General features: G+C 24.4%; 1 protein-coding gene across 2 annotated transcripts in view; it reads left to right on the top strand.

Moving 5' to 3' along the window:
* Positions 1-13,904, top strand: part of LOC145832912 (protein HIRA-like) — a 74,165-nt gene extending 60,261 nt beyond the window's left edge. For both annotated transcript variants that reach the window (XM_082940114.1, XM_082940113.1), the window contains 4 exons: positions 1,924-2,064; positions 11,133-11,279; positions 12,436-12,556; positions 13,611-13,904. In XM_082940114.1, coding sequence (XP_082796240.1) covers positions 1,924-2,064; positions 11,133-11,279; positions 12,436-12,556; positions 13,611-13,730 — 529 coding nt within the window. In that variant the 3' untranslated portion in view covers positions 13,731-13,904. The remainder of the gene's footprint in view (positions 1-1,923; positions 2,065-11,132; positions 11,280-12,435; positions 12,557-13,610) is intronic.
* The last annotated feature ends 1,902 nt before the right edge of the window (positions 13,905-15,806 follow it).

Here is a 15,806-nt window from a genome sequence, read left to right as displayed (position 1 = left end):
GTAAATTATGTAGCTTAGAAAAATACGAAATTAAAAAAATAAATCACTGCTAAGCAAAAGAAATGAAAGACAGCAACCCTGCTTTCATAACCAAAGTATATATTAAAAAATATATAAAGCACTAACCAAAAATAGCAACAAAACAAATCTAAAATTAAGAACAAACATCACAAAACATAGCATAAATTGACTTGTACAAAAAGTTATTTTAAATAAGGTTCCTAAATTTATTCAAATTTATTTGTATGACAATAGTATTTCTGTAACTTAAAAAAAAAAGCCTTTTTCCCGGTGCATAACTTATTTAAATAATATAACAGCATATATTTAATTTTTCTTAAATTTATTTTAGTACTTTCGTAGTAAGGCTCTTTAGAAATTGTATATTACTAAGTTAGAATAGCCTGTTTTTTTATAATGTAGTATAATTATGTCATTGTTAATGTATATTCAAAACTTTAATAATCTTCAAAGCTGTTTTACATTTAATTTACCTTTTGACAAAGAATCGAAAATACGATTCGAAAAGCTTCAAGTACATCATTTTATTAAGAGTTAAAAATATAGTTATATTAACATTAAAATCGTATTTGAACACAATAAGATTCCTTTGACTATAGAGAAAAAATTAAAATTTAAACAAAAGCAATAATACCCACATAAACACTTAACCATGCCACAAAGAAAATTACTCGTAATAAAAACACTCTGTTCCAAAAAAGCTTAGCTACATTACTACCATTACATATAAAAACGAAACCAAGTTCTACGTCGGATCCTCAGAAAACACATTCATAGAACTGTAATGGAAATTTTAGATCATCTTTTGTTAATAAATACAAAAAACATTCAGCTTTGTTTGCAATCAAAAACAATTGGACATAAACTACAACATTTTGTAGTTTACTAACTAAAAAAATAAATGGGAGTAAGAGCAGAATTTAATTCCAGAATTTTTGTAGGCTATATAACCTAGAAAGAGGTAGAAAATATCGATATGAGACCTCAGAAAACAAAACCAAAAACCTAAGTATTTTATTCATTATATTTTTTTTTTCACAACCCAAATTAATTACTTTTAAACTAGTAAAATTTGTAATCAATCTGTAAAAACGAAAAATTTATTTTATTATATAATTAAGGTTTTTATTCAAACTTCTGTCAATCTGTCTATACATTTATTATTTATTTATTTCATGGTAGTTACCATTAATATTTTCTTTATAATATATATTTTTTGCACAATTATAAACAATTTTGTAAATTTAATAAAATAGTACAATAATAATGTAAAGCTTTATTGTAAACTTAATTAACAGACTTGAATAGAGTTTGTTACTACGTCATAAATTTTTATAAATTTTTGTTACTATCAAACATTCACTGAATACTAAATGATCGTAAAAAACAGTGATTTTTAAATTAAGAAAAGCTAGGTAAAGCAAATATTTAAGATTTAATTTCTACAATATTTATTAATTTTTTACCTATTTAGCATAAAGTTAAGTTTTAAGTTCTATAGTCTGTGAATTAACATCGTAATACCTTGTAAAGTAAAAAAAAGTCATACAGTTTTCAGGGTATATTTGATATTTAATTTTTTTTTATTTTACTTAAATTTTATTTAATTGTATAAGTATATTAGATTTAAAAACTAGTCTTTAAATTGTCTAATTCTTTTAAAAATTGACTAACTTCGGAGTACAACCATGATATAAAATTATAAAACAATAATAACCTTTCAACACTTTTCAATACCTTTTAAAGTTCTATTAAACTTTTTATATTTTAAAATAAAGATAAGATCTAATGGTGTTCTTACGTAAGTTTTAAAACGGGGCTGTGTCATAAGTAAACTTAATGAGCTCAAAATAAACCTTCATTAACTTATAACAAACTTTACCTCTTTTATACAATATTTAGGACTCCAATATTTCAATCAGATGATGTAATTGAAAAGTTTTCATCAGAAAGTTCGTTTGCGGGTAACCTAGAAAACTTCAATAGCAATGACGACACGAATATAAAGGATTTATTGCAATTACTGACAGAAAAAAATAAAACGTAAGTTTAATTTGTTTTCAATCTTAATTTTATATTTACAGGGTTCGTGCGCGTCAGGCTAAATCAGGCTAAGTCAGGCTAAATCAGTTTTTTTGAAAAAAGTAGAAAAACGTCAGGCTAAATCAGTTTTTTATTTAAAAATTTGAAAGTCTCGGTTTTTCTCAGTTCAAATGCTTGAAAATTTTTGATTAAAAAAAAAGAGAAATCTTTTAAAGATCAAATTGAGATGTGTTGTTATTTCTAAATAAAGATTTAGTTATTAAAGACAAAATTAGTCAGTATTTGTAAAAGTAAATGCTTAAAACCTAATCTCTAAAAAATTTTAAGAATCTTCATTATTTAGTTTTAAGTAGATTATATACATCATAGTTATGAAAATTCATAAAAAAATACAGTTTAAACATTACAGTTTAATTCAACTACTTAGCTGTTTGTTTGAATTTGTTTACATCAGCTATGTTTTTTAGAGCTTAGTTAGTTTAACTGTTTTAATTTCTAATTTAAAGGCTTTATACAGAATATTTTATAGATTAAAACTCTTAGCAGTTTATTCATATATTTTACTGTTTGTTTAAAGTTGTTACAGGTATTCACAACACTAAAACTTAGCTTTAAGATATAAGTACTAAGTTTTGTGGGAGTACAAATTTGAGGTACAATTCATTTTTCTTTACAAGAACAAAATGTTAAAGGTTTTTTAATTCAAGCGTAACCTTTTTAAATTTGATATGAAATCAACAATCACTGTATTTATTTAGAGTTTAGGATTTATAATTATGCTTCAATTTTAAGTATTAGTCAAGTACTATAATAAACATTTATTACTTATTTTAATAATTGTGTAAGCGTTTCATTTTAAATTTTAATAAAACACGACAATGCACATTGTTTTATTTTAAATCTTCTGGTTATAATGTTTTTACGTAGTGCTTAATTAAATTGAACAATTGTATTTAGTAATATATATTAAATTTTTAAATTAGTAATAGATAAGATATAACGCTTATTTTAAAACTTTTCACTGAATTTGTTGTGTTAAGGGAATAAGGGGTCAATCACCTTTTTCACAATTTAGTCTTATTTTATTGAGTTGTAACTAAGCTATGAGTTGCTTTTTGCAGATTTTTAAAGCTCATAAAATTTTTGAGATATAGCTGGTTGAAGTCAGAGACTACAATAGTACTATTCAAGACCCCCCCAATACCTAAAATGAATTCTAAAGGGGATTTTCCTAACTTTGAAAAAATGTCAGGCTAAATTGGTCTCAGTCAGGCTAAATGAAAAAAAATTCGCGCACGAACCCTGTATTTATTAGTTCTTTAATCAGTGGCTTTTCTTCGTGTAGAAATTAATTGAATAAAGTATTAACTGACGACGGAAGGACCAGTTTGCTCTTTTGAGTGGAACTTATGACTAGCTAATTTAAAAATTGTATAATACTTAAGATATATGAAATAATCCATTAAATAAAATTAAACAATAAATTAAAGATAAAATCAAAGAGATTACACGGTCAGTTTTGCACGAAGGGTCACTTTTGCACTAGAGTAAAACAATTACCAACCAAGGGTAAACAGTAAGGAGTAACAGTGATAGTAAAAGATAAAATATAAAAATAAATACTAAATACCACTTGCAACTTAACACAAATATATTTTAAATTTCCAAAAATGTTGTAAAACTTTTTCGTTTGTAATCTTTTCGAATTTTGTCTCTGATTCTTTTTTAAAAGTTAAATGTAATGTTAAACAGCTTTGAATACTGATATATAAAAAAAAAATTGAAACTAATTATGACCTAGTTGTACAAACTTATAAATAACATTCTAGTAAAACAAAAATTAATAACGATAATTGAGATAGCCATATTTAATAACCATATATTTTTAGAAGGGCTATATTTCCATTTCGAGAAACTTGCGGATGTATTAAGTTGTGGTTTTTATTTTTCTAGGAATATTGATTCCAAACTATAAAGCTTACTTCGGGCACACTTTTTATGGACTTTGAAATTATTATAGGTATTGGAGTTTTGTTAACGTATACAATGGTGCAAGTGCTAAAAAATAGTACTGCGTTTGTCCGTTCCTTTGGTGGTAAGCAACTCTTCTAAACATTTGACGCGAGGTCTCCCTAATGTAGGAGATTCTCTGACCTACAGAGCAGGTATACTTATATATGACATTCGCATCAAATATTTCAGAACACTTGCTTTTAATTTTTTAAGTATTCAAAAAATTTCTTGGTGGTATATGCTGGTATTATTTTTATACTGTGTTTTTCAAAAACAGTTCTTATTCGTTTTTGAAATCACGCAAGTTTCTTGAAGTGGAAAAATGGGTAGATGTCTAAATTTCGCGAGCGTACAAAATTGCACGAGGGGACAAAATTGCACGAAAACACAAAATTGCACGAAGATCCTTTGCACGAATACTAATTTGCACGAGAGCACAAAATTGCACAAAGATGAAATTGCACGTAGACAAAATTTGCACGAAGATTCACTTTTGCACGAGGGTATATTTTTGCACAAGCAGACAATTTTGCACGCAGATACTTTTGCACAAAGGGTCATTTTTGCACGGAAGGTCAATTTTGCACGAGTTTTGTTTCCTTCCCAGGGACGGGTCAGAATTGCGCGTAGAAATTTTTACACGAGGAGACAAAATTGTACGAGAAGAATCTTTTGCACGAAGAAAATTTTGCACGAAAAAAATAAATATAATATTTGAAAAAAAAATCAGATTAAAAAAATTTTATAACTAAATAATAACAAAAAAAATTAAATAAAATTTAAGTAAAAAAATTTAAACAAAAAATAACAAATCAATAAAAAATACAAATAAATAGATATATATTAAGTAAAAAATATCAAATAGAATAACTAATAACAAAAATAATAATTAAAAAATTTTTTTAATTAAAAAATAATATATTAAATGTCAAATAGATTAAAACAAATAATAAAAAAAGTCAGGATTTAACAAAAAATAATTAAAAAATAAACAAACTAAAAAAAAAATTTAAAAAAAAGTTTATAGAAATTAAAAATTAATAAGTTTAATAATAAATACATTAAATAAAAGTCCAAAATAAAAATAAATAAAAATAATAATAATAAAAATTAAACTTTAAGAAAAACAAAACACAAAAAAAATAATTATCGGTCAGTCCATTGTGAGCCCAATAACAAATGTTTTTTGTGTTTTGTTTTTTCTTAAAGTTTAATTTTTTCATTTTTGATTTTTACATTTGAACTTAATCTGCTTCCTAATTCTATATAACTTTGATTCAATCATTACAAACATTCAATATATAATATACATGTTACACCGAGTTTCTGTGACTTTTATTGCCTTCAGCGTCATTAAGTTTTATTAAATTTTATTGATTCACTAACTAATGGTTAATATTTTATTTTTGGTCAAAATAGATTACATAAAAAATAAATTAATGTTCTTTGCAATACAAAATAAATAGTTTAATTAACCTCATTTACATTGTGACGTAATTATTAGTTGTAACGAATGTATTTTTCATTAGTTAACAACAGTAAAATTTGAATTAGTTATCTTTCCCATTAACGTGAGTTGTTTGTTTATATTATGTTTTGTTGTGTAATTTAGCTTACTTTACTTATTTTAGACTTAATAATCACAAATATTATATAGTTTTATAACAGTCGGATTTAATATTAAGTATTTCACCTATTAATAACTATTATCTGTAGAAAATATATTATTTTAATGAAAACATGTATACACCTACTTTATTCTATGATTCTATTCTCTCATTACAGTAATTATTTTTTTACAGAACCCAGTTGAAGTGTGTTGATTTGTTAACACACAGAAACATATGTAGGTAGAATAAAGATAGAATAATGTAGGTAGTAAGAAGAAAATATCTTCTGGCAGTGCTTTTTCGCAAGTCTGGGTTAGATAAAGAGAAAAAACAGAGCAGGAATAACTTAAGAGCTAATTTGAGTAAAACGCGTGCAAATAGTAATGCAACTAAGATAAAGTTAAGACAAATAGAAAATAATGATATATAAATAATGATTATAGTTTTAGAATCCTTAGGTTTTGTATATATAAAAATAAATCTCAGAAAATTGGCAGACCTTGCCAGATTTTTAATCAAAAGATCTCAAAATTCCAGTATTTTTCACCATATAGAGCCTAAATCTTAAATTTACATTAAATATTTGTCGTAGAAAGAATTGTTTTTTTTTATTTTACGACCTTTGTATTTAGTATATACTAAACATTTACGAGCTATAAAAAATAAATTATCGAAATAAATTAAAACATGAGTTCAATATGCCTTAATTTAATTCATAACAAAGATATTTATAATATATAAAAATAACCTTAAACTTAAAATTATATAAAAACTTTAAACTATAAAGCACTTAAAAGAAAACTAAAGTATTTAATTGAAAACTTTTATATATAAAAAAAAAAAAACAATTTTAAGTATTATTTATAAAAGTACACAGCCATAACAGAACTTTCTGTATAATGCACAACAAAAATTTCATCAGACGTATTTTCTCCTTTCTAAATTTATCTAATTGTCTCAGAATTTTTCATGCTCGTTTTTTTCTGTGCAAAAGTATCTTCGTGCAATTTTGTCCCCTCGTGCAATTTTAACACCTACCCATGTAATTATTATTTACTTATTATTTTTTAATCTTGTTTTGTTTCATATTGAAATTTAGTATAATTTTTAAATTTTAAAATAAATTTTAAAAAATAAATAAATAAAGTTGATATAAACCTAATTAAATTAAAATTAATTACACTAATACATGCTTTTTTTTATTGTAAAATATAAAGATTTTAATATGTTTTTTATTTAGTTATTTTAAGTAAGTATTCTTTTGTGCAAAATTGACCCTCCGTGCAAAACTGTCTGTCGTGCAAAATTGTAACTCGTGCAAAATTGAACTTCCATGCAAAATAGTCTTCGTGCAGTTTTGTCCCCTCGTGCAAACTAGTCTTCGTGCAAAAGTATCTTCGTGCAATTTTGTACACTCGTGCAATTAAGTCCCCACGTGCAATTTAGTAACCTCGTGCAATTTTGTCTTCGCGCAATTTAGACCCGTTCCCGAAAAAATAGCCCTACCAACAATATATCAACTCAATTATCGTTTTTAATATTTGTTTAACTAGCATGTTTTTTATAACTTTGTACAACTATGTCATAATTAGTTTAAAAATTCTTTATATCAATGTTCAAAACTGTTTAAATTTCAGTTAACTTTTAAAAAAGAATCAGAGATAAAATTCGAAATAAATTTAACAAAATTTAAAATATATTTCTGTTAAGTTGCAAATGGTACTTAAATACACCAACATTCCTTTCGACATTAGATATACTAAAAATTAGTAGAAAAAGTATATACCAATCGTAAGTGTCAGAGGTAACAGTGATAGTAAGAAATAAAAATAAAAAAAAGTTTAAGCTGGTGATAAACTGATGACGTGCAAAATAAAACCTTCGTGCAAAATAGACGACTTGTAAAGTACCTTTGTGCAAAAGTGTCCCTTTGTGTATTTCTGACACCTAACACTTTTGGTCAACCTTAAATAGACGAACTCCTATTTCTAAACAGTAAACAAATAAGTGAATTATCCGTTTGTGCAGTTTTTTGTTATGTTCTTATTGACCTCCTGTTATTTATTATTGTTTTAAGAATAAAATAATTTATTAATTAGTTTAAAAATTTATAACAGTAGTTTATTCAATTCAATGTTTAAAGTAGAGGTCTTCACGGCGTGCACCTGTGCACATTAGTGTGCATAGAAAATATTTTACTGTGTACAGAAAATTTAGCAAAGGTCTTTTTTATTCGAAAAAGCTATACATTGTATATTTTAAAAATTAAAATGGGATGAAGGTAGTCTTCCTCTTTTGATTTTAAAGACCGGACAGGATTGAATTTTAGATAAACATAAATAAAAATGGTAAGAACCATTAAAAAAAATCAGTCACAGTCTTTTACAACCACTTAGAATAGATCTTTCTTATTTATTAAAAAACAAACATTTTCAATTCTGTAGAAAACAAAAAAATATACTAGCAACTAGAGAAAAATTAAGTACCGTAAATTAAATATTTTTAGCAAAATTTAAAATAAAACTAAAAACTACCATATTATTAAAATACTGAATTTCATACTATTACTTTAAAATTAATGGAACACTTATATTTGAGATTAGTCAGTAAAATTTGATATAATTTTTCAATTTGAGAAACTGAAAAAAAGACACTTTGGAAAATTATTTTTGTTTACTGTAACTAAGAAAAACTATTTCTATAAACAACAAACAATTAAAAAATTCTCTAGTATTGTACTTGATAAAAAAATATTTTTTGATGACATTTTCAATTTTTTATCATTAAAACTATTCCTTAAAAACACTGTTTAAATTAATTTTTGCCTTAGTTTTTTTAATCCACCATTGTTCTGTGTAGTCTAAATTAGTTCTTATAGGGCTTTCTAAAAACTGGACTGTGTAGGCATTTTCTATTTTTTCTGGTATATTGTTTTTGTGAAATTTATTATAATGTATAATTAGAGCAAATTGATCTTTTATTTCATGGTTTAGTTCAGTTTTATTGTTTTTCCATATGTTTCTGTGGGCATTCCACCTCTTAGTAAAGCTATTCATAGTCTGTCCAATGTATAAATTTTTGCATATGTTGCATGTAGCTGCATAAATTCCATAATTTTTGCAATTTAATTGTTGTTTAATTTTCATATTTTGTATTGTTTTGTTATTACTTATCATACTTTTATTATAGTTTCCAAAATTTCCACACAAAGCACACTTTCCACATTCAGCTGTTTTGCTGTTTTCTGTTTTTGTAAAATTATTTTTGTTTATTAATATATTTCTCAGTGTTTTTGGTCTCTTATAAGTTAATCTTAATAATTCTGTACTGTAACATTGTTCATTTTTGCTAAAATTTATAAATTGTTTAAAGCTGGTTGCCCAAGTCACTTTTTCATTTTGTTCTGATTTTTTTATATTAGTACAAATAACATAAAAAAATCAGAACAAAATGAAAAAGTGACTTGGGCAACCAGCTTTAAACAATTTATAAATTTTAGCAAAAATGAACAATGTTACAGTACAGAATTATTAAGATTAACTTATAAGAGACCAAAAACACTGAGAAATATATTAATAAACAAAAATAATTTTACAAAAACAGAAAACAGCAAAACAGCTGAATGTGGAAAGTGTGCTTTGTGTGGAAATTTTGGAAACTATAATAAAAGTATGATAAGTAATAACAAAACAATACAAAATATGAAAATTAAACAACAATTAAATTGCAAAAATTATGGAATTTATGCAGCTACATGCAACATATGCAAAAATTTATACATTGGACAGACTATGAATAGCTTTACTAAGAGGTGGAATGCCCACAGAAACATATGGAAAAACAATAAAACTGAACTAAACCATGAAATAAAAGATCAATTTGCTCTAATTATACATTATAATAAATTTAACAAAAACAATATACCAGAAAAAATAGAAAATGCCTACACAGTCCAGTTTTTAGAAAGCCCTATAAGAACTATTTTAGACTACACAGAACAATGGTGGATTAAAAAAACTAAGGCAAAAATTAATTTAAACAGTGTTTTTAAGGAATAGTTTTAATGATAAAAAATTGAAAATGTCATCAAAAAATATTTTTTTTATCAAGTACAATACTAGAGAATTTTTTAATTGTTTGTTGTTTATAGAAATAGTTTTTCTTAGTTACAGTAAACAAAAATAATTTTCCAAAGTGTCTTTTTTTCAGTTTCTCAAATTGAAAAATTATATCAAATTTTACTGACTAATCTCAAATATAAGTGTTCCATTAATTTTAAAGTAATAGTATGAAATTCAGTATTTTAATAATATGGTAGTTTTTAGTTTTATTTTAAATTTTGCTAAAAATATTTAATTTACGGTACTTAATTTTTCTCTAGTTGCTAGTATATTTTTTTGTTTTCTACAGAATTGAAAATGTTTGTTTTTTAATAAATAAGAAAGATCTATTCTAAGTGGTTGTAAAAGACTGTGACTGATTTTTTTTAATGGTTCTTACCATTTTTATTTTTGTATATTTTAACGATTTTAAAAATGTTGAAGATCACTGTTTTATCGCTAAAGATTAATTCTTTAATAATGAAATAGCATATTACATTAATTTATGTTAGGTTATTTTGAATAAATTTTATTTTTTATACTTTTGGTTAGGTTTATTATCTGTTATATACATATGTTAAGTGAACAGGGTTGCCAAATGATTTTTTAAAACTTCCTTCAAGTTTTCTAAATTTTTCCCAGGTTTTCAAAAGTACAAGTTTTTGAGTCTGTGTCTAGTATTAAATAAACTTTAAGATAAAAATTTTCTTTAATACTACAACAATATTGAAAAGATACTGTATATACTTTTAATGTGTATTTTAATAAAAAATTTTTTTTAATGATGCCAAAATTTCATAACTTAGCATATAATAAAGGTTTAAATCTATTTGTTCTATAAAATAACAGTTCTCTAGAACGGTGGTCTTCAACCTTTTCAAAAGCTGTTTACACTAAATTATTGGGAAATAAGTTCTGTGCACACTAGACTATAAAAATTTATAATTACTATTAAAAAATATATTTTTTTTATGTTTTGAGTGCCTTAGTATATAAATAACGGTTCAAAAACTTTTATTACATGTTATAATTGTTTTCTTTCCCATACTAATAGACAAAACAAGCGTTATATAAAAACATTTTTCGACCTTATTAAATTTTTTGTGCAGAGTAAAAAAGTCCTATGCACACTAGTGTGCACAGTTGCACACTTTGACGACCACTGCTCTAGAAATATTGTTACATGTACTCTGCCCTAAATAGCTTATCTGTTTGAAACTTTTAAAAACGTTTTAAATTTCAGATTATTTTTCAATCTTAACGCAGTTATAGTTTAGTTCAACATATGCACTCAATAAAAAAAAAAAAAAAGTTTGATAAACTTATAACCTACTTGAAATAACAGAGAGGGGTCTAAAACAAGTGAGTCGTTTGCTGGTAATGAAACTGAACAAAGCTTTTCAACAGTTGCAAGTATGGAACAAAAATTATCATCATTTAAGCTTCTTCAAAGTCCTAATCATTATAAAGCATGGCTGATTTCTTATGTGAGGTCAGGTTTTTTAGTTGTTTTATGCTTTTTAAATCTTTTTTCACAAATAAAAAATTAAATTAAAAAACTTATATTTACAAAAATTATCATCATTTAAGCTTCTTCAAAGTCCTAATCATTATAAAGCATGGCTGATTTCTTATGTGAGGTCAGGTTTTTTAGTTGTTTTATGCTTTTTAAATCTTTTTCACAAATAAAAAATTAAATTAAAAAACTTATATTGTCGACTACTTACGAAATGTTAATAATCGAAAAAAAAATTGTGAAGTTCTGTTCTAAAATTCCATTATTATTTCTTAATTAAAGTTTATGTAAAGTTTTAACTTCTTGATTTTTTTTTTGCAATGTTAAATAAAATTCTGTAGCTTGAGTTTTTCATAAGTTTAAACAACCATACAATGTATGTATTTATGAAATTTGTGTAAAATATTATTTATTTCAAAATCAAACGGCTGAAAGTTATAACATTAAGCTATAATAACATAAGAATAAATTCAGAGTTTGTTGTATACTAAAGTTATATTTTTCTCTACTTTGATCGTTAAATATTGACTATTTTAAAGTGAGTTAAAACAATTTATAAAAAATCTATGTTTTTAAAATACACAAATAGTTAGCTTACAGAAACTGCTTATTTTCATTTATTTATTTTGTTTTTAAATTTACCATAAATTTTCAAACAAAGTGTTTCTGAGTTATAATTTGTTACACAATTATTAAAATTAAATGATATCTGTTTAAATAAGGTGTTATTTACTTTCGTGCTTTTTTTACTATATATGTAAAATGTAATTTGGTTTATATAGTTTACTAAAATATTTTTTAAACTAAAAACTTTAATGAACTGCATTTAATAATACTTGTGTATTTCTATAGTTAACACAACAGGTTTTTTATACAGTTCTGACATTTTAGATTTTATCTCTATAGTTCCGGTTTTATTTTTACTTAATAAAAAGTTTATAAATTTTATTATTTATTATTAAAAATTAAGTTACATGCATAAACTTTCATATAAAATTAGTATAGTTTTTTATTAGTATTAAAGTTACTACAAAAACAATATAGTTATTTCTTATATTCTTCCGAACTTTTTATAAGTGTTATATTTAAAAAAATGCTTACTAACGTTTTTATGTAATTTATTTTTTTATAGATATATGGTAGCAAATGAAATGGAAGAACGATTACGTGAAGTTTGTGATGATTTAATTGGTCCATCATTTAAGCGCCTACCAAAATCTACAAATGTCACAACATGGAATACTCGTGTGCTTGTAGGCTTTAGATTCTTAATTTTTATACATTTAACAGCTTATATAACTTTATGATGTTTTATGTTACTTTTGTTTGGTAATTAAATTTAATTTTAGAAAGTTTTATCTTAGTACTAAATTTCATTAATGAATATATACACAAAATTATAAAAAAATTGGAAAGTTTGTTATTTTCTACTAGCCCATCTTCAGAAAAATAATGCTAAAAACTAAATATACTTTAGTATATAACATTTTAAAGATTTTTGAAAATACAGTTAAATTGTAAAATGTAAAACAAGTCTGTGTTAAGAATATTAATTTTTAGTTAATTAAAACAAGTAGTAATCTAAAAGCTCTGAGGATCCGGCCTTTTTTGCTAAGATCCGGTTGTGGCCGGATCCAATCAATTGGAAAGAGCTATATTTTTGTAGAAAAATACGTTAAATAAAAAAAAAACACCAAAGATAAATATTAAAACTTAGTCATTAGTAAGGCAAGCAGAATATTTTAAGAGCTTAAAGAGCTTATTCCTCTTTTAACCCGTAAGCACAAAACAAATATTGTGTTTTATATGCGAAATTGTTCTTATTGCTATTCGAAGTATTATCGTCTTGGAGCTCTATGAGGCTGTCTATTTTTTCATATCGGCAGCCTCAATGGGGATCGAGTTAGTAGTAGTTATAGAAAAATCTTTATTAGTGAGTAATCCCTTGGTCTGCGGTTCTTAAATTAAGTAGCTTCTTGTAGACTTGGTTACGGAAATACTAATATTAGATATTAAGTAAAAAGAAACTAACTAAAGTTAAAACTTTTATAAAACAAAAAAAGCACAAAACTTCGCAGTGCACTTAAAGGTTTTAGCAATCGTTTTAAGATGAAATGAATTATTTTAGTTTTATTTTTTTGCTACTTATCACGACAAAAATGTTTTTTATTTATTGAAATACCTCTATAAACAACAAACTTACGTTATAATTCTTCATTTAAATAATTATTTTTAAATATTTTTCTAAACTTTGTGTTATATAATACATAACAATACTTATGTTTTACTAACTGCTTTATATTGAAGGGATTGAGTAAAAGAAAACTTCTTAAAGAAGATCTCTTACCGATTATAGCTACACAGTTGAAATTTCAGAGAATCTATACTGATTATAGAGAAAGACTAGAGAGAACAAATGGAAATTAATATCATCTTCATAATCCTTAATAATTTTATGCTTAAATCTATATATTTTAAAAGCATAGTTTTAATTAGTTAAGTCAAACTTAATTGTTAACTACAATTCGTTAAGATTAGAATAACGCGTTTAATATTAAAAACATGATATAAACTTTTAGTTCGACTATAAGATTTGACTATTATTTTGTATTTAATAAACTCATTTCCATTTAAATTTGTCATATTTTTTATTACGTTTGTTTTTATTTAAATCTGTTTTTGCTCAAATACTTGGCTGGTTTTTTGTGAATGAGTAATTTCTATTATTAGTAAAACTTAAATTGTAAAAAAAATAAACTGCAAAGTTTGTTGCTTATCTGTATTAAAAAACTATATTTGTTTGACTGTTTTAAGTATTAATCTTAAAGCGGCTAAAACTTTGTAAAGACGATAAACAAGAAGTTTAAGAATACTTCTTAAATATTAAAATATTAAAAATAAAATAAACTGTTTTTTAATTTAAAATCAAATTGCACGACTTATAAAAGTTGTTAAAAACAAAATGTTTTTCAAATATAAGCATAATATAAGTAATTAGATAAATAAAAACTTTTTTGCTAAAAACTAAATGGTTTACATTTGTAATCTAAGAATCTATAAATATAAACTTTATTTTACTAACTAATAAAATAACATAAAGAAAATATAAAAATAACTTCTAGGTTTTATATTAAATTACGAAATTAAATAAGTATAACAAAATGGTTTTTAAGTACTTATTTAAAAAAATGTTAATGATAAAAAAGCAAAACGAAACAAATTCAATTAAATTTATTTGCAAACCTGTCACGAATTTTTGATTAAAAATTGTGTAAAAACGTTTGTTGTCTTCAAGCTTAAATATTGAAAAGATCGATTAAACAGAAATACCAATTGTTACGTCTTGGTATTTCGATCAGTTTTTTATTTATTTATAACTAAAAGTAAAAATAGAACAACATAATCGAATTACTTGTTTGAATTAAAGATTTAAACTGCATTAGACAGTTCTTGTTGTCAAAAAGATATACTTAATGCTTTAAAGAATTTAAATAAACATAATATTCTCGAAAAAAATAACTGAGTTATATCGACTGAAACAAATATTAGTTCGATTATAAGTAATGAATGTTAAAAGTTTTGTTGCTTGTTAAATGGGTTTATACTAACTATGCTAGCCGAAATATTAAAGTTTTCGAGATCCTTTTAGGTTGGCTCTTGTCATATTATCACCCTCAACAGGCATAAGATTCATGGCAGTTATAGGTAACCTTTATAGTTGATCTGCAACAGGGTATGATTATGACAATATTTGAAATTAGTTAAGTAAATTTATGACACATTTAAACGTTACTAAATGTACATAAAAATAGGACACACTATTCAGAAAACTAGATATATTTCGAGCAATTATCATCAGTAGAATACAAAGCTTAAATTAGATAAAAAAAATTTAACCTTCTATACTAACAAAGTAACCATAATAATACACGATAATTAAAAGTAGTTAAACATACTTGCAAATAATTAACCTATAGTAAAAATACACATTAACACAATGACGATAACACTTCTTAAGATAATAAGGTAATACGGAAATAAGTAACAGTATGACCGAAATGTTTTTGCTCACATATAACCGAAGTTTTTTGCTTACAAAACAGGTTTTCTTAGTAACATAGAAACAGCTCCAAATTTATTCAAATCAGAAATATTACTACAATTTTTACTTATTTTAAATCTTTTAGAATTCTAGACGTTTGTAAGTATTACCCGCAAATCTATTTGCGTTTTCAGTTTTATGTGAAGCCGTTTCTGTAACAGGTGAAAGTCTCGACAGGAACCAGGTATGCTGTAGTTGCGGGCTAATCTTTACTTTTAGTAGGAGGTGATTTAATAGTTTATACCCTTTTCATTTTGTTTAAAAATTTCCTTAATAACTAACCCCGACCAATAAAATATACATCATTGTTATTAAATAAAAAAAGATCTAAAAAACAATTAAAAAAAGTATCTCCAAATGTATTAAGAGATTTGAAAATATCAAATCCTGCATGCGTGCCA

The sequence above is a fragment of the Thalia democratica genome, chromosome 4, assembly GCF_965202585.1.
Source record: "Thalia democratica chromosome 4, ktThaDemo2.hap1.1, whole genome shotgun sequence".
NCBI classification, from domain to species: Eukaryota; Metazoa; Chordata; class Thaliacea; order Salpida; family Salpidae; genus Thalia; species Thalia democratica.
This window is presented reverse-complemented; position numbering and strand designations above follow the sequence as displayed.